The sequence below is a fragment of the Rhinolophus sinicus genome, linkage group LG09 (genome assembly GCF_036562045.2).
Source record: "Rhinolophus sinicus isolate RSC01 linkage group LG09, ASM3656204v1, whole genome shotgun sequence".
Lineage (NCBI taxonomy): Eukaryota > Metazoa > Chordata > Mammalia > Chiroptera > Rhinolophidae > Rhinolophus > Rhinolophus sinicus.
Genome location: NC_133758.1, coordinates 12,507,139 through 12,532,037, shown reverse-complemented (window position 1 = coordinate 12,532,037; position 24,899 = coordinate 12,507,139). Strand labels below are relative to the sequence as shown.

Genomic DNA, 24,899 nt, shown 5'->3' with positions numbered 1-24,899 from the left:
AAATCAGAAAGTATTATTAAAACTAACATATGATCTATTAGATAAGTGATGTTTACCTTTTTGCCAAAAAAAAAATAAAAAATGGAACATTGACATCATTATCCTAAAATATGTAAATGAAAGAGGGACACTTGGATTCCTGCCAAAGAAATGGGCTTTTTTTGAGTTGCTAGGAGCAAAGCTACATTAAGGTAATTCCTCTTTACTTGTTTTCTAATTAAACTAATTGAATTCAGAGTGTCTCGGGGAAGCACAAGAGACATTTATCTTGGGGGATGAAGGTCTTGAAGCCCATGAATCCTCTTAGGGCGCTAAGAAGGCAAATCCGAGGATGCCCATTTTGCAGCAACCTTGGCCCATCCCCCCACCCAGAGTTTGGCCATCTTCAGGATTCTTCTCCCCTCTTTCTTTTTCTTTTACTTTTTTTTTTTAAAGGACAGTTATCAGGGAGTCAATTCTCATTTCATTGTCACAGTATGCTATAAGGTCAATATTACTAAAACGCTTTCTTTCCCACACCACCCACATTCAATAAGCCTTTTTGGCTCTATTTCTGGAATATTTCTGTACCACCTGGTAGGCCATCATTTATCTTGTTTGGGCAGATTACTGAATTAGCCTTCTAACTGGTCTCCTTCCTGCTATCTAAGCTCCCTACTCCCCACTTTCCACTCAGCAGGCAGATACTCTTTCGAAAATATAAATCAGATCATGCGAAAGCCCCCCAAATGCTTACTGTTAATTAATGTCATGCAGGGTCTCTGGTCCTGCTCCCCACACCAGATCGCAGGATGTGGTGAGGCCAAAAAGGAACACCAACGGAGCCATAGATGGGGGAGTCATACTATTATATTCTTGCTGGCGGCTGGGTTGGAGACACAGGAAGCAGGAGCCACACGATCCGCAATCTGCCATCCACTTCTCTGCCAACCAACAAACCAACCCCGCTTGCCAGTGTAGCCACGGCAGTTACATTAGTAGCTAATGGCTAACCAGTTACAGCTGATGGCCAACTAGTTACAACTAATGGCCATCTGATTACAGCTGATGGACGTCTAATAACCGAGCCATCACCTTTCCACGTGAGGCCGACAGCCTGGAAACTGCTCTCTGGCACTCTGTCCACACACTTAGGATAAGACCCAAACTCTGTGCCCTGCTCTATAAGACTTCCCCTTCCCCACTTCTCAGATAGCTTCATTGAACACTGCTGGCCAGTTTCCTGTCTGCCCCAACTAGCTCACTAAGCTACGGCCACATTGGCCTTTGTCTCTCTTCTCAAAATCCCCCAAGTCCCTTCCTGCCTCACGACTTTGCAGGGACTATTCCCATTGCCTGAAATGCCCTCCCCCGAATGTTCACATGATACTTCCTGTCATTTCATCTGATCACTTTCAAAAGCCAGTTCCATCCACTCCAGTTTTGTTAGCATCAGCGCTGGCTGGGTTTCCCCCACGGCGTTTGCTGTGAGTGTTCATCAGATGAGGAGTTGGGGCCCCATGCAATGCCCCTGCTGGCGTGCTCAGAGCCCTCCCTGCCCTGGCTTCTCCCTGAGCGGGGTGCAGTGCATCATTTTAGAAAACGCCACTCTTTTTCCAAAGTGGATCCTGCCACTCTGCTGCATACTAATAGCTTTAGTTTACTTTTACAGTTGATGGCAGTTTTATGGACATTTGTTTGTTTTTATTTAGTACATAATTTTTATTGTACTTTCTCCTTTGACTCCTCAAGCCCTAAAAATGCCGATCTTCTATGTCTTGACCAATCTAATTGGCCTCTTTTAACCACCAGATGCTTTCAGTAGGGTTTTTCAAGATGCTCCCCGGAAGTATCTTCACTCAAATGCCGGCAACTTACTGCACTTTACTTCAGGGTCTGTGCATTGTAAGTTAAAGGAATGAGCTTTAAGGAAATACAGCTAGGAAATCTTTTAATGGCTTCTGAAATTACTTAAGAAAACAAGCAAGCATTGCTTAGTACATTTATGCTATCTTTCTATAGCTCCAGGAATTAGATACCATCTGAGAATGACACCATCAGTTTATAGATGAAGTTGTAACAATGTAGTATAGTTTTCTAAGGATAGCAGCACTTTAGGGCAAAGAAGCTAATCTTGGGTACATGTGGATTTGTTATACTTGTATTTCTACTTTTGGTAAGGTGTTGAAATTTGTCCATAATAAAAGGTTTGGTAAAAGGCAAAAAAATTCCAAGATTTCTGAATCTGAATTTAATTTGTATGATATGAAATTTTATAACATTCCCCAGACATCATTTTCGCAGCTCCCCAAACTGGTATTTCTAACGTAGATAAAAACTTAAGGATAATCCAGCAATTCCACTTCTGGGTGGAATTCTACCTAATTTCACTGAAAAAAAATTGGAAGCAGGGACTAGAATAGTCACTCATAGTAGCATCAGTCACAATAGTTAAAAGGTGGAAGCAACCCAAGTGTCCAGATGAATGGATAGTAAACGTAGTATCTACAGCCAATGAAATATTATTCAGCCATAAAAAGGAAGGAAATTATGACACATATATGCTGCAACAGATATGAACATGGAGGATATCATGGGAAGGGAAATAAGCCAGTCATGAAAGGACAAATATTCTATGACCCACTCTTATGAAGTTCTTAGAATACTCACATTCATAGCGACTGAAAGTAGAATGGTGGTGACCAGGCCGGGGGAAAGAAGAAATGGGAGTTAGCGTTCAATGGATCACAGTTTTAGTTGGGGAAGATACGAAAGTTCTGAAGATGGATGGTTCTGGACCCCTAATAATTTGTTTTATTTATGTATTTTCATAATATGAAACTCCTTATATAGCACATTCAGGAGCTCTGGGTATGGACTAGGTTAACCCCTGACTTTTTGGTTGTAGTTCCCTTTCTTTCAATAGAGCAGTTCTTCTTGATAAAAATTTGTCTTTGAGAATTATTTAGTCTATGAACATTCATCGAAAAACCAGTATCTCATTTTGGTTTGCTTGGCTTTGGTTAAACAAAGTGTTTCAGAAGTAAATGTTCTAAGCCTTTTGGGTAATTCCCTTTGAAAGAGAGCAAATGTTAGGAGAAAGAAATCTGTGCACAGCCTGGAAGACTGGGGCACAGAATGACAGCACGATTTATTGGAAGTTAGTCTGGAGGATTGGGATGGGGAGGGACCAGAGAGGAAAAAGAAGGAGAGAGGCAGAAGAGGATGAGCGAGAAACCGGGTGGGGGAGGTGGGGGGGAGACACAACACAGAGACTGATTTAACTTTTCAGGGCTCTATTCGTCCACTCCTTGTGTTCTCACTGCTATCCCCAAGTTCAGACACAAGGAAATACGCCGAATGCAAAAACAGCGATGCCTTTCCCAGTTGCCCCTGCTTCTGGTGTCACCCCCCTCAAGTCCACTCTTCACATGACCTTCGGGATGGTGTTCAACAAGGCAAACGGCTGATAAGGTCTGTTCTCTGCCGTCATTCTCCTCTTTTACCACATCCCTGCTACTGCCTCGTTCAAGTGCCGCACTTTAGAAGCAGTGACAGCAAGGAGCCTGTGCGTAAGAGGCGGTGTGATCTTTGCTTGCCAGTGAGCATGCAGCCTGGGGCTCACTGGGGACGCCCTTGCTGTCACATCTTTCTCGGAAGGGACCTGGAGTCATGCTTATGGGTGGCCAGGGTGAGACCGTGCCCTCTAAGGAAGGAAGTTGGAGAGGAAATCCCATGTGCTTTTGCTTCCTCTTGGCTGACCTGAAGATCATGCAGCAGATAGGTGTTCTGCATGGTTCACAGTGGAAATTCCAGACGTGGCCACATGTCTAACACAAAGGACAGTGTGTTTCCTGCGGCCAGGTGCTAGCTACATGCTCTGCTGGGAACATTTGGAACCCAAGTTGCTGTCTACATGTTTAGTCATCATGGTTTTTCTAACTGTGTCCACTACTTAAAGTATACACTGCTCGAAACGCTCCACCCCAGCGTGGTCACCTCCGCCTTGACCTGGACCCCGCCCGCCTGCCACTCACATCACAGAGCACTTCTGCTCAGCCGTCTGCTTGATTTCCGTGAAGGTGGCCTGGGCCTTTTCTTTTATGGCATCCAAGTCCATGTTCTGAAGATTCTGTAACTGCCCAAGAATCGAATCTTTGTCTTCTTCCTCTTCTTCGTCTTCATCTACCATTTTCCGGAGATCTTCTGGTAAATCCACCTCATCTCCAGCCATCTGGATTTGGTTCTCATCCATGTCACTCTATGGTAAAACAAATACTGAGATAGAGAGACCCCTCTAAAACTAACTAACAAACAAACAAACAAACAAACATTAAAAGCAGCAGAAAGAAGGAGTTCTGTTGAGGAAGTGAGTGGCACGCGTGGGTGTCTCTCAACAGCGCCTGGTAGCAGGTGTGGAGGCTGGAGGTCCCTCTTTCAGTGCATGTGGGTGCATCAGAACTGCTAGCACAGTGGTTTTCAAAGTGTGGTCCCCGGACCCAACATCACCTGCGAACGTGTTAGAAAGACACATTCTCCAGCAGCACCCCAGACCTGAGGCACACCTGAGTGGGGCCCAGCAACCTGTGTTTCAAGAATTCCCCTCTGTTACGCTGATGCTGAAATGCTTGAGAATCACACACCAACTTGGCCTCAGGGCGGCTCTGCACACTTTGGTGTCTATCAGCCCCAGGCTGTGACTCAGTGGCCCTGGCTGAGCCCAGTATGGAGGCTGGGGATTGGGTTCATGGTGGCCTGACAGTGGGCCCCCATTGCAGTCATCACTCGTCAGTGGCAACTTCTGCGTAACCATTGTCCCTTTCCTCCCTTCTACTAGACAGGGACCCCTTCTGGGCAGGGAGTCGTGTCAACCTCAGCCTTCCATCCTTGGCACCTGGAAGCAAGTCTGGCACTACCACACATCACGTGACTCGTCGATGGCATGGCTCCTCCTGACTGTCTAGCCTTGTGTTGCTGATGCTACCAGCACAGGGTGCCTTCCCAGTTCATCCTGTGGTTCTAGGCATGGCTGTCCCCGAATCTCCTAGTGTATGATGCCCGGTGTTAAAAATCCCTTTGCTTTGTAACGAGAGAAGAGAAGCTAAAGAAAAAAGTTTCTCTGGGAATGATAAGGGCCATCAACATTCCCAGATGGCTGCCTGTGGGGGCGGAGTCCCAGAAAGTAGTTTCCAGGCTCTCGGCCTCACATAGACAGGTGCTGGCTCAGGTAGTAAATGGTCATCAACTGTGATTGCATGGCCATCAGCTGTGGCTAGTTGGCCGTCAGCTGTAACCAGTGAGCCATTGGCCACTAGTATAACTGCTGTGGCTGTGCTAGCAGAGAGAAGAGAGAAAGAATGGGGCTAGCAAGACGATGGCGGCTGGGCTGGCAAGCGTGGATGGCGGTTTGCAGACAGTGTGGATCCAGCCTCCAGTGAGAGTATAGTGCCGCCAGAGAGAATATAGTGGTATGACTCCCCTACCTATGGCTCCGTGGGTGTTCCTTTTTGGCCTCACCATGTCCTGCATTCTTGTATGGGGAGCGGGAGCAGAGACCCCGCAGGCCTCCCTGCATGACACTGCCGCCAGATAATTTTCTGAGATCAGGTTGTAACAGGAGGCACACTGAGCTTTGGGGGCCAAGAAGAGTAACGAGAGCATCAGAAACGAAAATGATCTAAGCAAACGTAAGTTCCACCTCGATATGTTGTAGCCAGCCTGGAATTTGTTACCAAAGCACATGACAAATCACAGAAAGAGAAAATGATCATCTCAGTCTTAATCAGACCACATTAATTTGATTTTAGAAAGATTTCGACACCTGCTGAGTCCACAGGTGGAGTTAAAGTCAGCACTTCCAGAGAGAGAGAGAGAGAGAGAGAGAGAGAGAGAACTCCCCTTGCCTGGGTGCTGAGTAGAGATAATCATAAACAAATACAGGTTGTCTCTAGGTCCAAATGGGGAGCCAGGGTGATGTGTAAACAAACTTGCCTCTCCATCCGAAGGCCTTTCTCGTTCTAAGAATCCATGGCTCCATACTTTCCAGGCTGGAGGCCACAGCCTTTCCCCCAGAATTCCTTTTATTTGGTTCTCTGGGCAGAGTGACAAAGAGCCTGGCTCCAGAAACAGCTGGACAGGCAGATTTTGATGCACAGGAGAGAAGGCCTAGGGAGGCATGGTCCTCACACAGCCCCTCCTGAAGACCTCCAAGTAGGACCACTCTCAGCGGCACCTGCTGAGGTCAGAGAAGCTTCTCCCTGCACTTGGCCAGGCCTTGTCCCCTCAAAGCGCTTAATGGATTAATTAGTTCCTCGTCAAACTGTTGTGGGGATTAATTAGTGAGCTAATCCCTCGGGGCCCTCAGCCAGTCCTCTGTGTCTGTTTCTTTGTTATTTACCTACTGTAAAGGTTGCCTTCCTCATTGATCATCCTCTGAGCATTTTTGTGGGGAGAAGAGGAAACACAGGACTGCAGCCTGGAGGTTCCCAGTGTGTATAAACGCAGGACATCTGCCTTCTCTTGTGCACCCCAAAATAACATGTACATGTTTTGAAAAGGCATTCCTGAGAATTCTGGCACCCTCACCCCTCTAGGTGGTAACAAGATTTCTGTGGATGTCACCAGGTTCTAACCTGGACAGAGTGGCTGCTGTGGGCCTGGCGGGACAGGCAGCTATTGACTGACTTATCTTTGTATTCCCATTGGCACAGTGTAGCCTAGAGCATTGGCTCGAGAATCAGATTGCCTGGGCATGAATGTTACCTCCATCATCTATAGGCTCTGTGACCCTGGCCACCTTACACAACCTCTCTGACCTTCATTTCTTTATCTATAAACTGGAATTCTATTATTTGCCTTAGAATTGTAGAGGATTAATTAGATGCTAACTGAATTATTTGGACTATATTAAGCACCCAACCAATGGTAACTATTCATAAATGTAATAGCTCTCAGAGGTGGACAGGGGATTTGCACTGGACAATTGTGACTCGGGCACATGGTGGTCAGGCTTAGCTTTCCTAGCAAGCTGGGCCTATTCATTTCCCTTTTGGCACTAGGTCCTCAATTCTGGGAGAAAGCTACCTAGAGGGCCCAACTTCCCCTACCCCTTGTCAGGCCCATCCTAGTGTCTGTGGGACCCAGAGGATGAGTACTGACAGAGGGCCTGGCCCACGACCTGGCTCCATCTCTCACTGGGAACCTTGTGTGTCTGGTTCCCAGTATACGGACCTCCTGCCCTACTCCTCAGCACTAGCAGTACTCGGGGCCAGCAGCTCGGTGTCCTCTCAAGACAGACTTGATGCAGAGGCCTTGGCATGCCCCAGAAAGCAGAGAATGAGGCAGAGAATTTGGGGTCCTGGGCAGCTAGAGTGTGGTCTAAAAGAGAGGTGTGGGCTCTGGGTAGGTCTGTCCTCTTGGCCCTGCAGACTTCTCACCCAGGTAAAGGAGTGTGGCTGACGAGGGACAGAGGGGAGCCCTCAAAAGCATGAGGTCCCCAGTTGCCCAGTCTAAAGGCAGTATAGGATGTGGTCAACGGCTGTGGTCAGAGTTCTACAATCATCATTCTTCTGGAAGGACGGTGTTGCTGACCACCTATCAGTAGCACAGATGCTTCCGGTGGAGATTCCAGTACTGGAATTGACTTCCCTGGGCTGCAGCCTGGGCTATGGACACCTTATGACTAAGGGTAGGACAACCAGACACTGCCAGGGAATGGTTAGAGGGGTTCTGGAACCAAACCTGGGTCCTAACCCAGTGGGCTGGCTCAGACCTAGGACAGGCCAAGGGCCAGGGTCTCATTTGTAAAAATCCACAACCGAGCCAGATTGCTGTCCTGCAGAGATGGCCGACGACAGTGGGAAGATTGTGGGGTTTGGAGTCAGGAGACATGGTTCGAGTCCCAGTTCTGTCATTCACTCACGGCATGATCTTGGGCAAGTCACCTTACACTTCTGGTGCCCAGTGGGAGGACCCTTCAGAGGACGATTGAGCAGATTGAATGAGACATGTTATGAAACAGGCTTGTATGCTTCTAAGTCTGGGACAAACAGGAGCTGTGGTTATCAATATTTCAGAGGAGGAAAAGCAGGTTGGTGTCAAGATCCTTGCTGAAAGGGTCCCTGGGATAAAGAAGGAGTGGACAGTGAAACAGAGGGTGGGAGTGTATCGGCCCTTAAGAGACAGGTCCAGGACAGAGCAAGCAATTAAGGGGAAAAAATGGGATTTAACCAGCGGACCCCAGGCAGCAGGCTGCCTAATGAACCGCCCTGCTGTTGGGACTTCGTCTACAACCTGATAAATGAATGTCTTGTACAGACTTTCTGCTGCCCACTGACAGATTCCCCTGGTTGGGGAGACCAGGGATATTTTGACACAGTTCACACCTCAAGGAAAGGCAGTAATGCCTCATTACACCCCACAAATACAAGTGCAATTACAGCCAATATGAATCAGCTCCAGGGAGGGAGGGGAGGTTTAGCACTGAGAACCATGGCGTGAATGAATGAATGAACGAGTGAAGTGAAGCAGCGTACAATTAGGGGACTTATAGGCTACACTTTGTTCTCAGAGGTTCTGTTTCAGAGGGCTTCCCATACCTATAATAGAAATCTTATCAATTTCAGATATTGTTTAATGCAGTTAAGAGCTCATTATTTTTATGCAGGCTGACCAGAATCAGTTTTAATCTCCTGGCTTTTAACCGGATTTATAATACTAATTGCCAGTGCTGAATGCCCCATTATTTAAATAACCCCGGACCCTGCCTTTGTTATTCCCTGTGACTAATTTCTGACTTTTCCCTGAAGGGTAAGCACGACCCTGGAGTCAGACTTCCTATGCCCTAGATCTTGATAAACTGGCCTTCACCTTGTAGGAAACTTGAGATACGATGACAGACTATCGTAGATGGTTATATTGTCAAAAAGGTGAGCATTCACCACTTGCGAGAGCCTAGTCAATCCAGGTTGGTGTATAAGCAAATACCAGTGTGTTTGATGCTACGTAGATTTGATTGGTTTTTGGTCTATATGATACCAAACAGGTAGGTGAATGGATTTCGTTCCCTTTGGCGTGTTGCTCTAACATTTGATGTTTACATACTTGGAGGATCAAGGACTTCAGCAGTCCCTTGTCTTCATAAACCATCCCTCACTGTCCTGGTCATGAGTGAGGGTGCTGTACTGGCCTCTAGACAAGGTGACAGCAACCTCCACTTCCTCTTCTACCAGAGCTTACAAGACATTTGGGGAGTGAGGATATAGAACAAAGAATACAGCCAGTCAGCAAACACCTCCATACAAAGTAAAATCGAGCACGGCCCGTTATGCCCAAAAGCAGGGCGTCTGGGCCAGACCAGGAGGGGGCAGCTGTGAGGCCTTGAGGACCTGGCTCCCACAGACACGGATCCTCCTTCTGACCAGTTGCTGCTGAAGGACAGAGCCAACTTTATGTTCTGTGCCTCCAGGACAGTGTTTATCAACTCTTTCTGTGCCTCTGAATCCCTGTGAAGTGTAGAAAAATACCGATGGCCAGGCCCCACCCCCAGGATTAGGTGCCAGTGGTCTGTGGTGGGGGCCCAGGAAGAATTTTTAAAAATCTTCCCCCAGGTAATTGTGTGAGAGCCATGTTGAGACACTTGTGCGGGGCTTACTGGTGGCTTCTTCTGCCATACTGCACTGTTCTTCCCTCCTTAGCTACTTAAAGACTTCTCAGGCTATCCAGATTAGGATGGACGATGAGGATTTGACTTCTCAAATAATAGGCATCAGTTTATAACATTGATTGAGAGTGTGCACGTATAGGGCCCTACATGGAATGAGAACTTCTAGAAGCCGCTGAGAACATCTCACACTTCTTTCCTTTATGCAGGCATTTCATAGGGACTCAAGAAGCTCTTCGAGGTCACTTATCCAGGCCTCCCTTTAGGGATGATGAAACCCAGGTCTGGTGAAGATATTGAATAAATGTCATTCCGCTTGTTAGGGGATGAGAATCTGGCATGGCTGCCAGGTCTAGTGGGAAAACATGGCCACTGGGGTCAGATGGGCTTGGGGTCTTATCTTGCCTTGCCATTTACAGGCTGTGTGACCTTGGGAAGTCAGTTTCCCTCTCTCAGCTGGTGTTCTTATCTAAGAAGGGGAAATAATATCTACCTACCATATGGGGTGGTTGTGAGGACTAACTGAGAAAGCTGGTGTGGCTAAACAACATGTATTACGTTCCTACTGTGCTGGACCAGGGTCCCGGGGCTCTTTCTTCCCATGTCCCCTCAGAACACTCAGTCCATGGCTCCTTCAAGGGTGTGAGTAGAAGGAGCAAACTGAACTGAGGCAGGATGGAGAAGGGAAGGAACAGAGGGCCCCTGGTGTGGCCCTGATGGCCTCCCTGCCCTGCCACCAGAAACAGCTGCTCGGAAGCAGGAGGTCCCAGCATCCTGCTGGGCAGCCCCAAACGCTAACTCGAAGGACGTGGGCAAAGAAAGGTTCACAGCATCACATCTTTTTCTAAGAGGCAAATTTTAAATTCAGTTCTAATGGAGCTTTCGATGTGACACGTTTAGAGACAATTCTATTGATACACTTTCTTCTATCTTCATCTTTAGTCAAAATGAATAATGCCCTTATTACAGCAGACAAACACCAGGTGTAACAAAATCATATAGCTCAGCAGGGGGTACGACATTATTTTTCAATGACTAACCTAGATTGACAATTCAGTTAATAGGATTAGGGTTCATTGTGGAACTGTTTCTTCTTATTAATTTGGCTTGACTTACATATACATTTTGAATTGGCTAGGAAGAGGGGCACCTTTGTTTTCAGAAATAATTTTGTGGCTTTATTTAAAATGTACTACTTCCTCTACTTGAAGAAATATGATATCTTAATTATAATGTAAAGTAGCCTTTGCATTTTATACAAAATCATAATTTTGTACTATAATTTTATGATGTTAGATCTAGACTTGTTCTTTTCATGAAAATGTATTTTAATATAACTCTTATAGCAGATAGATTCTTTCTGCTGTTTTTGATACTTTGTTCTTTGCATGTGTTTCCTTCATTTTTTTTCCTGTTTCCCAATACCACTGATCATTCAGCACACCTCGTGTGTGTGTGTGTGTGTGTGTGTGTGTGTGTGTGTGTGTCTTCTACAAGTCAGGCACCATACAAGGCACTGAGGACAAAGATGAAAAACTCAACCCCTTTTGTTAAGGAGCACACAGTCTAGTAGGTGAGAATATTTAGGGTGGCAATGATGTAAGAGACATGCACCAGTTATTACATAAACATGGAGGAGGATGGGGAGAGGGAGGTCATGGAAGGTTCTGGAAGAAGTGGCACTAGACTAAAGTCTTACAGGGAAGAAAGGAGCCAGGGGAGCAGGGTATAGGGGAGAAAGTGAGAGGAAGATACAATCATGGCAGGGAGTGGCAAAAAGTGGGGCTGGAAAAATAGGAACCACATCATGGTGTATAGGCCAAGGGGTTTGGACTTCATTCTAAAAAGTCATAGTAAGCCTTTTCCACAAACTATTCAAAGTGATGAAAAGTAAGGACCTACAACCAAGATTACTCTACCCAGCAAGTCTATCATTTAGAATCAAAGGAGAGACAAAGAGCTTCCCAGGTAAGAAAAAACTAAAGGAGCTCATCAGCACCAAACCAGTATTACAAGAAGTGTTAAAGGGTCTTCTTTAAGAAGAAAATAGAAAGATTAAAAAATATGAATAACAAAATGGCAACACTACATACCTATCAATAATTACTTTAAATGTAAATGGATTAAATGCTCCAATCAAAAGATATAGGATAGATGAATAGATAAGAAAACAAGACCCATATATATGCTGTCTACAAGAGACAAGAGACTCAATTCAGATCCAAAGACGCACACAGATTGAAAGTAAAGGGATGAAAAAAGATATTTCATGCAAATGGAAACAAACAAAAAAACTGGGGTAGCAATACTTATACCAGGCAAAATAGGCTTTAAAACAAAGGCTATAACAAAAGACAAAGAAGGGCTAACAATTCTACTTCTGGATATTTATCCGAAAAAACCCAAAACACTAATTTGAAAAGACATAGGGGAGATCCAAGATGGCGGAGCAGATAAACACTGTGCCTGCTTCATTCTGGGAACAAATGAAAATGACAACTAAATTATAGAACAATTAACCTGGAGAACTATGTGAAGTCTGGCTGAACAGAAGTTTTACAACTAAGGATATAAAGAAGCCGTGCTGAGACTGGTAGGAGGGGCAGAGATGCAGCACTGGCTAACCCCAAACCTCCGGGTGGCAGCTGAGAAGTGGGAGGGATATCTTGACCTTAGAGGTTCCCCTAAGAGTGAGGGACCCCAGCCCCACACCAGTTTCCCTAGCTCAGAGTAGTTGTGCCGGGAAGAGAAGCCCCCACAATATCTGGCTGTGAAAAACAATGGGGATTCTGACCATCGAGTGGGCAGAAGATGGTAGGAAACCCAGGCGTCCTCTTAAAGGACCCGCACACAGACTCTCACACACCCAGGTACTCACCTTAGGCTCCAGCGGAGGCACAGTATCTCGGGGGTGGAGATGTTGGAGATATATGGGGGGCAGACTGACTTGTGTGGTTTCACGATGAGGGCTGGGGGGGGCAGGGAAAGTTGACAGTTTCCCTGTGAGGGGTGCTTTTCCTGTGCAGCTGGCAGGCGGGTGCCATCTTTCCTGTGCTGAGCCCTCCCCCTATGCTTCCAGCCAAATCTGAATCTGATTGGTCTGGTAAGCTCTGAAGCTCCACCCTGCTGACTCACTGGGACCTTACCCCACCAAACTCCCCCAACACTGGAAGCACTTTCAGTGGAGAACCAAGAGCAGCCAGCCCTGCCCACATTGCACTCTTTCTCGGAAAACTATCAGAGTCTGACAGATCCCAGGTGTGCCGTGACTGGTGTTGGTTTGCTCTGAGACTTTTGCTGAGTAGCTTCAACACAAGAATTTACATTAATCTGGTGATCACAACTCTTCCCACTCTAGTGACTCCTTGAGACCCTGCCACACCCAACTTGCATACCGCATGAGGCTTTATCAGTGGCTGAACCTGAAGGGAGTTGGCAGGTAGCTACTTGGTGATTTATTGGAAGAGGGAAGCAGCAAGGGTGACTTCCAGTTGGTGGCCTGGGGGATGAACTGGGCTGGGAGCCATCAATGGATGTGAAACATACAGGAGCAGTAGGTTTAGGGGATAATGAGCTATGAGGTGCCCAAGTAGAGGCAGATGTAGCAGTGACATTTAGGAAGAAAGTGTGGGCTGGAGGTATAGATTTGAGCGTCATCAACACACAGATAGGTGACAGCTGAAAGCAACAGCCACATGCAGCCATCCAGAGAGAACACTCAACTTGAGTGAGAGAAGGAGCAAACCGAGGGAGCACCCCGTAATATTCCAAAATTTGGGGGCAGATGGGGGAGGGGAACCCATGAAGAGGACAGAGGGGAGACAGTTTAAGAGAGAACCAGAAGGCAGGTGTCCAGAAGCTGAGGACAGAAAAGGCTTCAGGGAGGAAGCAACGACCAATGGTAAGCAAAACAAAGAGAAACCAAGAGCTCCGAAAAGAAAATAAGGGAACCATCTGGCTGAGTGTTTGAAGGAGGGAGGTGTCAGCAGAGCAGTGGGAACCAGTCATTTAGGGAAAACAACTAGAAAGGCATGTTTACTCAGGAAGCGTTGTTTGTTTTCATTGGGAGAGACTTGACTTCTTTATAAAGGAGAGACCAATAGAGAGAAAACCCTGAAAATACAGGACTAATGGAGTGAGATCCAAATCCAACATGAGCATCATAGATTACTGTATGTATTTGAAGTTCTCTAATTTCTTGTAAATCGAAAGACAGAGAAAAACAACAGAGAGTGGATGTGTGTACATGAACGTGACAATGACTTATATATTTTACTAGCTATACTTCAGATTATGGCAATTTGATTATCATGCTTACTTGACTCCTGATGTCATTACTGCAATTAAAAGTGGTCATCAAAATACATGGGTACAACAGATGGTATTGTTATTGACAGTGAACAGTGAACTCAGAGAGGAAGCCTTTTACAGTTTGTCTGCTGGGTGAGGGACCACATTGCTCCTTCTTGGAGCCCAAACTTCTTTTCCCCAGTCAGCAGTTGAGTGAAACACTTTTTCATAGGAAACTCCAGCCAAATAATTTCTTTAGAAAACACAGTTCTAATTCCAAAACAGGACATAGTTAGCCTCATTAGACCTGACACCTGCCAGGAAGACATTTTTCTCAAATCTGCACTCTGTTGGGCCCAGAACCATCTCCAACAACTGTGGTGACGTGACCCTGGGGAACTGTGAGTGAGGTACCCGGGGCAGTTGGTTGTTCACTGAAGGACATGTCAAATGTGTCCAGCTCCCGGTGAACTGTTCATACTATTAGTGTAGCCGCTTTCCCAATGTGGACTTTGTAAGATGGCACAGGGCTAAGAGAGGGGAAGGTTGTTATTAGGAGCCAAATAAGGCCTCGGTGACCTTTGTCTTCTGCTCAGAGCCATTCTCTTTGTTCGATGGTTGTGTTCAGTTCTCCAGTCCACCATCCTGGGTGGAGATACATGGGTTAGAGAGGGTGTGGGGAGGGGAATGGGACATGAAAAAAGTACCAGGTGAACAATAAGGAGGCTCAAGTGTCCATTGGTCACTGTAAGCTTTGTGATCTTGGGCAAGTCCCTTAATTTACGTGAGTTTTATGATTATGCATTGAGTATACACCTATGTCATGTGTTTTTGTGTATATAAGAAGTAAGTTTAATTAAAAAGAGAAATACCACACAGACACTGGTTTCCAGGAGCCAAAGCTCTATGGTGGCCCAGGAACCCCCACCTGCTCTAGGAAGAGACTTAGGAGGTAGAGGAAGGGCCTCCAGTGTGCTCCTCAGATGACCTGCCTAGCCCAGGGTTATCGCTAATTCTTAATGACAATACCATTTGTCCTACTGATGTCCTTTGATGACCACTTTTTTTATAGTCATCATGCTGTACATGATATCCACAGGGCTTATTTACCTTCTAACTGGAAGTTTGTTGTTTTGACCCCCTTCACCCATTTCGCCCACCCTCACCTCCTGTCTCTGGCAACCACCAATCTGGTCTTTCTAGGAGTTCAGTTTTTTCAGAATCCACATATGAATGAGATCATGCATCTTTCTCTGCCTGACTTATTTCACTCAGCATAATGCCCTCAAGGTCCATCCGTGTTGTCACAAGTGGCAGGATTTCCTTCTTTTTTAAGGCAGAGTAAGATTCCATTGCGTGTGTGTGTGTGTGTGTGTGTGTGTGTGTGTGTACACACACACACACAGAGGGTGCCAAAAAAAATGTATACACATTTTAAGAAAGGAAAACTGTATTAAAATTGTAATACTCAATATATACCGATAACAAAAGATGAATACAAGTCATATTTGACTTCTGCAATGACAAGAGGTGTTCAAAGTGGTTCCCATCAGCATAATTTTAATACATTTTTTTTTCTTTCTTAAAATGCGTATACATTTTTTTTGGCATTCTCTCTGTCTCTGTCTCTCTGTCTCTGTCTCTGTCTCTGTCTGTCTGTCTGTCTGTCTGTCTCTCTCTCTCTCTCTCTCTCTATATATATATATATATATATATATGCCCATACATATACATATACACCATGATGCCCACTTTTAATTGCAGTAATCAGATATGTGATCACTTAAGTGTAGTGATCAAGACGCCACGCCCCGTGAAGGAGCTATAGATAATGAATGACCTGATCATCTGTTGTCCATCTCCGACCTAGCAGTTCCTCGCTGGCCCAGGCCTCTGTTAACCCTCCTCTGCGGCTCTAAGGGTGTAGCACTGGCCAGCCGGCCCCTCATTCCTTTCCTTCCAATTCACTGGAAATAGTACCATGGCCTTGAACTTTCCCAATCACCAGGATGCCCATGGACACGGTCTAGCCTTCCAGGGCCTCCTTGCTTCTGATGAAAGCATCTAGGAAATGAAAAGCTACAACTTACATTCAGATGGCACTCTAGAGGGTTCTTCTGCTCAATCCAAGAACGACCTAAGAGTTGTATACGGTTCCACAATAGCCAGCAGCACAAGCCCCTCCAGATACAGTGACTTGATAGAGCATGAGGCTCAAAGCATGGCCTTCAGGGCCTGGGGAACGACCTTCAACTCTCCTCAATTACTGGCAGTCCTCTCAAAATCCCTCCCATCCTGCTTGCTGTGGGGTCAGCTAAGCCTCTCCGTCCTGACAAACCACAGGAGGATCCCGCTGCTCAGACGGTCCCCTCCCAGCCTTGTCCTATCGGATGGTCCCTCGCTGGCGCTGTCACCTCCTGCTTTGTAACCACCCAACCAAGCCCTTCAGGACTTGCTAGCACAGCAACCACTTTAGAATAAAACGCACAATCTGGTCTTTAGTATGAAAAGAATAGATGTCAAAAATAAAAAAGTCACTTCCAGACATTTGTTTCTGTCCCCCCCCCCCCCCCCCGCTGTCCCTGCTGCAACTGTCCCTGCTGCAACTGTCCCTGCTGCAACTCACAGTCCCCGCGGAAGAACTGACAACACCCAAAGCGACGGTGTGTCTCCGTGGCGCTGCCCGCGCCCGCGCCCGCGCCCGCGCCCACCGCGGCTGGGGACACTAGGGGGCGCGAGGGTCCCGATTCCTGTACCTCGCAGGCGGCCGCTGCTGCGAGGTCCACCCTGAAGGGCCAGGGTCTGGTTCCCACAGGAGTGGCCTTTCTGCACAGACGGGAAGCGATCAGAGGGCCTGGGAAATGTGGCTGTCCCCCAGGACCCCTTTTGCCATGGAGGCAGCATATTATAGAGGTTAAGACCCTGCACTCTGCCCTTCCTGGCTGTGTGACCTTTGGCAGGAGTGTATTGCTTTCTCTGTGCCTCTGTATCTTCTACTGTAAGAACCTACCTTACAGGACTGTTGAGACGGTTACATGAATTGATACATGCAAAGCACTTAGAACAGTGCCTGGCACTTAGAGCTCAGTGAATGTCAGCTGTGGTTATCATCCCATATGTATTTACTCGTATGTAGCTCTACAATTTTTAGATATATTTACACAAAAAGGTCATTTATCAGCATTAACTTCGTTTTATTCAGATGAAATGAAGTTCATCGAGGTAAATGACTGGCATCTAGTCTTTATAAATCAGTTCAATGCTTTTTTCACTATATCACAATGACTCAATTAAGATTAAGACATAGGTGTATGTATATACGTATTTATGTATTCATATATATGTATGTGTATATAGTCCCCCACTTATCCACGATTTCACTTTCCATGATTTCAGTTACCCACGGTCGACCACGGTCTGAAAATATTAAATGAAAAGTTCCAGAAATAAACAATTCTTAAGTTTAAATCTTGAGCCGTCCTGCTCCATCCCTTCAGGGACATGGATCCTCCCTTTGCCTTCATCTCCATGCTGCGGATGCTCTCCACCCACTGGCCACTTAGTAGCCAGTTCAGTTATCAGATAGACTGTTGGGGTATCATGGCGCTTGTGTTCAAGGAACCCTTATTTTACCTAATAATGCTACGTTCACATAACTTTTATTACAGTATATTGTTATGATTGCTCTATTTTATTATTATTGTTGCTAATCTCTTACCATGCCTAATTTATAAATTACATTTTATCATAGGTATGTTCGTATGGGAAAAAACAGTATCTATAGGGTTTGGTACCATCTGTGGTTTTAGGCATCCATTGGGGGTCTTGGAACGTACCCTCCATGGATAAGGGGGGACTATTGTATATATATATATATATATATATATATATATATATATATATATATATGTTCATGAGCATGTCTCTTTGCTGATAATCAGTCTTAATTTTTTATTATGTAAGAAGTGACTGGATGTTTACTGTGTTAAGAGTGTCTCACCTTTGGGAGTCTGTACTTTTCTCGGAAGTGACCTCTCAGGCATGCCCTCTCTGCCTTTTTTTGTTTAAATGCAGCATCTCTTTCCATCCTAAAAGGAAAAGAATAGAAGAAAGGATAAAACAACATAGAAAGCTAAGGACATTTCAGTCCCTGCTCAGAGGATCCGGACACTGGAATACACCTCCTGAGTCCCCACTGCCCGCAGACATGGGAGGTGGGGCATGGGAGCTGCATTTCCAACAAGCTCCTGACAGACTCTTCAGCCAGTTAAACATCCAGGCCTGGGGCACATGGTATTTGGGAATGTAATGTAAAGCTGTTTCCTTTTATTGTCATCCCAAGACCCCAATTTAGGTTCAGTGTCCTATTCCCCGTTTGGAAGGAGGCATCCCAAACAAGATGGAGAGGACTGCACAGTGCTCTGGGGAACGTCGAATTGGCCTCATGACTATGCTGGTTTGCAATAAACTCCCTTGCTCACGTTGATCCAGGCAGAGGCAGACACCTTTGGGGATGTCTGCAAAGTTCCCAGTACAGCTGCCCACAGAGGTACATTACTGGGGGCTAAATGTATGCACATGGCCCTACCCTCTGGCTGTTCTGGATTGGACCAAGCTCGGTAAATGAAATCTCTTCCCTGGGAAGTTGGGATTGGAACTGAGGCACACAGCATGGCTGGAGCTGTAACTGGTGAACATGGAGGTCATGGGCTGCCGTTCTCCATCAGTCTTGGGGTCTGGGTAACAGATGGAGAGAGCGGACTGCTGAGAAAGAAGAACAAAGTCACCAGACAGAGACAGAAGCAATGGCCACAGAGGGAAAAGAGTGCTCATGGCTCCCCAACAGCTTCCATCCCTAGTTTAGGCCCATGAGGGACCTGACGGGATTTCCGCTAATGGGTTTTGGTTTGGTGAAGCATCTTTGCATGAAACATTATTTGCATTAAAATAAACTTCCTGTTTTCATTTTCAGGTGGCTAAATTGGTTTCTAGTTCTTGACGCCAAGTTTTGAAATCATCTTAACCATTACACAGAAGGCTGACCGAAGGAAGGGCTGGGTCTGAAGCACTCAGATTAAACTATCTATCACTGGGCCCTGGGCTCAGGCACTCAGAATTCAGTGCCCTCCGCAAACCGTCAGGCCTGGAATAGGCCTCGGAGAACACTGGGTTCAATCTTCTAGTTTTGGAGAGGGAAATAGAATACGTGATTTACCCAAGAGATCAGTGACCTGTGGTGTGGGCCGAAGCAGGTCTCCCCCTTGCCCAATATTTTACTATGAAAAGTTTCAAACATACAGAAAATCTGAATGAATTTTACAGTGAAACCCATATACTCACCATCTAGAGTCTACAATGTGCATCTACTAGACATGCTTTATCACATATCTATTTCTCTCTAAACATTCATTTATCCAGCTTATTTTTTTGATGCATTTCAAAGTTGTAGACATCAGTATTCTTTCCCCAAACACTTCAACATGTGTGCCATTAACTACAGTTATGTATTTAAGTTTTATCATCTACAGCTATTATCTATCTATCTATCTATCTATCTATCTATCTATCTATCTATCTATCATCTATCAATCATCATATATTTCCTATTGGTTCTGCTTCTGTAACCCCTCTTAAACTATAAAAACATTGTTCCCTCCTCCCCATCCCCAATCATTGCCGGCTCCCCAGACCTAGAGACAACCACTATCTTTCACCATAGATTGGTTTTGCCTAGAACTTCATATAAATGTAAACATGCATTATGCATTCTTTTGTGGAAGGCTTCTTTCACTCAACATAGAAAACTCTTGTGATTTACCTAGGTTTCTATTTATCAGTACCTTGTTCCTTTGCATTACTGAGTGTAGTCTGCTATACGAATACATCACGTTTATTCCTCATTCTGCTTTGGTGTGCACCTGGACAGTTCCCGTTTGGGGCTGCAGTGAATGAAGCTGCTGAGAACATTGTTGCACAAGTCTTTTTGCCACCATGTGTATTCATTTCTCCGCAGTAACATCTAGGCATGGAATTGATGAGTTGTAGGATAATTGGGGTTAGTGTAGTTTTGTTAGAAACCGTCAGACCTTTTCCCAAGTGATTATATTATCTTACATCTCATCAGCTGGAAGAATTCTAGTTGGTCTGCATTCTGGCCAACATTTGATATTGTGTCTTTTTCATTTTAACCATTCTAACATGTGTGTAGTGGTACCTTAGTGTGGTTTTAATTTTCATTTCCATGACGGCTAATGGTATTAGGCTGTTTTTCGTGTACTCATTGGCTATTAGCGTATCTTTATAAAGTATTTGTTCAACCCTTTTTGCTCATTTTTTTTATTATTATTGAGTTTCAGAAATTCTTCATATATCCTAGATCCCAGTCCTTTGTAAGACATACGTGTCGCAAATATTTTGTCTGTGGTTTGCCTATTTATTTTCTTAGTGGTGTCTTTTGATGCACAACAGTGTTTAATTTTAATAACATCTAATTTATCATTTAAACATTTTATGGTTATTGCTTTCAGTCATGTGTAAGAAAGCTGCCTATTTCCGAATTGCAAGGATATTCTATGCTTTTTTCTAAATGCTTTAAACGTTTAACTTTTATGTTTAAATCTGTGATGCATATCAAAGTTCAAGTTACAAATGGTACGGTAGCAACTGCACCATAACTCAGATAAGGGGACATTTTAATATGATTGAGAGACATGGTGGCATAAACAGATTATGATTTTATTTATACCTTTCCAAATATTCTATTTAGGTATAGATTTCATTCTAGTACTAATGTTATCAGTAACAACAACAACAAAAAATCTGAACGTAGAAGTAAAATCCAAATGAATGTGCAGTAGAGTGCGTTAAGTAGTTTTTAGTTTACAATTAGTGGAGTCAATCCCACAACTTTTCTAAAATGATGAGGACAGGTTCAGAAGGCTTTTATTTGCTAACACTCATTTTAATGGTTATACACACTATAATGTCTGTAGCTCTCTCTACACGTAACTTATGATGAACCGTTTTTGATGCCTAATTCTTTATGTTGTATTCTAGGTGACGAAGCTCCTGAAAACTCAAGCAGTGGGCTGGAAGTCACGCCTCTTGTGACGGGGAAGCAGGTTGGCCCTATTGTCTTGCTACAATTTCTTAAGTTAGGTGACCACATAAATTTGTAATACACACACACACACACACACACACACACACACACACACACACAGTGAAGGGTAGTTGGCAAATAACCCAATGCATTGATGGATCACACCATTTGGGCATTTTGATCTTTGATCTGTCGAGATATGAAATTAAGGGAAACTGGGACATTAGTTAATCAAACAGATGCCATATCTGTGACCAGATTTATTGCTTAGACATATTAATGGAATTTTACATGATCAGGTGCATAGTCTAAATTTCTGACCATTTTCTTTTTATAAGCCCACTTGAGGTGAGAACATTGATGCTATTGTTGTACTTTTATTTCTTCATTATGCTTGTTTTTTTACATGCCATGGCCAAAACTAGCCAATATTCAAGAAATGCTGCCTTTTCTTTTGCCCAAGTATTATTTCAGAACCAACACAATTTTTACAGTTGCATTTACTTTTTAAACTGACTTTAATTTACTGCAGAGCCAAGCATAATATATTCTAGGTAGTTTATAAGCCATGATTTCTTTCAGAAAAAAATACAATAGACAAGGTTTCCATTACATGGAGGACTTTTGTACTTTCTTAGTTTCCTCCAGGTTATGAATCTTTTCACTTATAATCATCTTAGTGATAGAGCTTAGGCAACTATTATGTAATTGATCGTTAGCAAAACAGCCATGGTGGCAAAAAGAAATACTTTTCTTTTGTAACATATGATGAACATTTAACCTCAAGACTGATGCTTCAAATCTTAGCTGATTAAAACTCTTAAATTAATTCTATGTTAAACTGAAAAAATTACATGGAGACTGCACTTATTTGAAGATCAGTCTTCAGCAATGAAAAATTGTTGGCGATATTCAGTCCATATACTGAACTACAATGTTACCAATATTTTATTTTTATTACATTTTGTATAGCCAGGAGAATGTCCTTATTTTTTGGAGGTATATGGTTGAAGTATTTGGGAGGGAAGTATCATGATGCCTGTAATTTACTTTGAAAATTGTTCTCTAGCTCATCTATCATCTATCTATCTATCTATCTATCATCTATCAATCATCATCTATGCAAATAACCTATCTATAAGCAAATATGGCAAAATGTTAACTGTTGACTTTATGTCATAGGTGGATATAGGTATTTGTTATACTGTATATAGGTATACTGTATATAGGTATATATTCGTTATACTGGTCAACTTTTCTGTATCTTTAAAATTTTCATAATAAACAGTCCACAAATTTATTCATAGTATTAGAGAAGCCAAGTCTTATGACACAATTGTTACGTTGTGCTTTCTAAGCTTTTCTGCCCACGTGAGATCAAGAAGTTTATGCTGTATATTGTCTAAAGCCCTTCTAGGTGCAAAGTCTGAATTCTTACAATTTGAAAGCTTTTTACTTGCCAGGAGGGTGAATTTCTGAAAGGCTGTACAGATAGTTAAGCTCACAGTTTTTCCTCTGAACAGTTAAACTGAAGTCAATTACAATGTGCCCAGATCCGAAAATAATAAGCTGCACTAAAAACGACATGGAGATTCATTTTGTCTTCATTTCCATTCAGACAAAGAGGACATAGTAACTGCTGGTTCTACAAACTTGTTCACTTTTACAGAACCCATTTTCCTAAGGTTAGAGGCAAAGAGCTCAAGGAAAGACACTGAAACAGCAAAAAGAGAGAAACTGGGAGCGGAAGAAGGTAAGGCCAGCCTTCATTTCTTTTTGCTTTTAAAGGGAAATGAAGCTGCATGTACTCACTTCTCCTCAATCATTTGCTTTTGATACTCCTCATATTCCTCTCTAGTCATTCCTTGAGCGGCTGCAGGATCAGAGGCACCTCCTTCTTCTTTTCTTTCTTCAGACCCACCACCAAATCCTAGATTCTTTACCTGGTTACTTATCATAGTTTTCATAAAGAAAGCCATTGTTTCTGCCCCAGAAAAAGAAAACCAAAATGCAGACAAAACCTAACGGAAAAGAAAAAGGACAAAAATCTCCAAATATCTGTTGACAGCCACACACTTAAGAGCAAAGAACCTTGCACGTCCTCGTCTCTGCAAGGGCACAAAGATAGAAAAGGGTGGCTTGTGGGCTGTAAGCTGGATTAAAGAGGTGAGCTACCTCGGAGACGGAGGCAGATGGTCCAGATTACTAAGGCATACAATCAGATGGAACCAACTGCTTTCTGAATTAATACACTAAGCTAATTTCAGAGGGAAAGACATCCTTCCCATTATCTACCCCTCCCTCCCCATCCATTTCTAAATTTTAAATTATAAGCACAGCAGGGCTTCATCCAGAGTCCTGCTTCAATTACATTAATCAGAGCTGACATTAGGAGGCGGTAGTGGAATTTCCAAATTCCAGCCTTCAAACACAACATCCTGTTGAAAACTGACTCCAATGAGACGCAAAACCCAAAATGCTCATTAAGCAAAAATAATCCTTTGACCCATTATTTCCTCTCATTGGACTCGAAGCACTATGTGAGGATTTGCCTTTAGTTTGCTTGGATTCTGAACTGCTTCAGTGATTCTGGTGTCCCATATGCAAATATCCAACTGAGACCAGTTCAAAGGGCTGGGCAGTGGGTCCTTAATTTACATCTGCAAGATTACCTCAGCTTTCTGCCCTGAAATGGGACGTTTCTGCATGGAAGTGATGCGCTCGGCACTTCCAAGGCTCCCACCCAGAAGGTAAGGACAGATGTGTACAGGGTCACCTTTTGCTCTTACATACAATCCACTTCCTCGGTGCTCTACGTAAGCTCACTGGTGTACTTGGAGAAAACCTTTGACGGTATTTTGTCACGCAGCAGATTCTCAACGGTGGTGGTTTTCCTCAGGTCGAGGGAGGAATTGAGTAAGGCTAAGACTTTAATCTGCGTTAGTATCTTTCTAATGAAAGCATTCCAAGGCCGTGTGCATGTGGGTGGGGGGAGGGGGTAAAAGATGTAGGCTATTTGTAACCTATGCTTATTATTTTATCATAGGCATGAGGCCCCTCAGGAAATAGATGACTATCCTTCAGATTGTTCAGAACTACATGATCTGGATTTTTGCCTAAACTGCTTGTTTTATGTATTTTGAGATCTGCTTTCCCTTTTACTAACCCACTTTAAAATATTGTTAAAATGGTCTCAATCTGAAAGACGAACAGATTTAGGGTGAAGGAGAAGTGCTGTTTAGAGCTGAGTGAGAAGGTACAACTTAGCTCCACTTCTGCTTTTAGGTGCGTTGCTTAGAACTCAGCACAAACCGTTATCGCTAAGTTACCATTTATCATAAATTGTATTTCATCTTCATTGAGGGGTTCCTTATTAATAAGGTTTTACAGAACTTTTCTGATAGAAAGCCAGAGCGCCTGTGCTTCTGTCTGTTGTTTTGTTTTCCCAGTTCTGCACAACTCTCTCCTTTAGAAAATACTGCTTAGGTGGTGTTCCATGACATTAAAAAAACGTTCATTTTCCAAAGACAAGGACAATTTGATGAAGGTCTGTCCTATATAATAGTTTTGGTCAGAAAGGGAAATCCCCAAAGCCAACTTGGATTTGATAGGTCTGAATCAGGTTAATATTATCCCTTAAAGAATAAAACCCCCAAATAATAAAAATCCATTTCATATTTTATTGTAAATTATTATTCATATTTATTATGAAACTCTGTATTAAAACTCCATTTTATTAGGAATTAGGAACTATTATTAATGGTGATGGTGTCAATTCTAAACTCTAAAGCCAGTTTGTAAAGCAGCCTGTCCTGTCCTTTCCTGTGTGTTGGGGGGAGGGAGACCTTTAGGTCGTAGCTACACTCG

General features: G+C 43.9%; 2 protein-coding genes across 2 annotated transcripts in view; both read right to left on the bottom strand.

Annotated features, from left to right (window-relative positions):
• Positions 1–1,726: 1,726 nt before the first annotated feature.
• CPLX4 (complexin 4) lies at positions 1,727–23,284 on the bottom strand. The gene is made up of 3 exons (XM_019729361.2): positions 22,845–23,284; positions 17,931–18,018; positions 1,727–4,240 (listed from the first exon to the last, which is right to left on the bottom strand). The coding sequence occupies exons 1-3, from the start codon at positions 23,009–23,011 to the stop codon at positions 4,013–4,015; spliced, it is 483 nt and encodes a 160-aa protein (XP_019584920.1). The 5' UTR covers positions 23,012–23,284; the 3' UTR covers positions 1,727–4,012.
• Positions 14,011–24,899, bottom strand: part of LMAN1 (lectin, mannose binding 1) — a 34,691-nt gene continuing 23,802 nt past the window's right edge. Inside the window, exons 14-15 of the transcript XR_012498727.1 lie at positions 17,931–18,018; positions 14,011–14,575 (exon numbers count right to left, since the gene is read on the bottom strand). The gene's annotated coding sequence lies outside the window, so the exon portion shown is untranslated. The remainder of the gene's footprint in view (positions 14,576–17,930; positions 18,019–24,899) is intronic.

What these genes read in the sequence shown, in the direction of transcription:
- CPLX4 (XM_019729361.2), bottom strand. Translation starts at nt 23,011, where the DNA reads ATGGCTTTCTTTATGAAAACTATGATAAGTAACCAGGTAAAGAATCTA. An exon ending in AAGCAAATGATTGAGGAGAA is followed by an intron (nt 18,019 to 22,844) that starts GTGAGTACATGC and finishes TTTTCCTTTTAG; the next exon opens with GATGGAAAGAGATGCTGCAT. An exon ending in AAAAGTACAGACTCCCAAAG is followed by an intron (nt 4,241 to 17,930) that starts GTGAGACACTCT and finishes GTTTTACCATAG; the next exon opens with AGTGACATGGATGAGAACCA.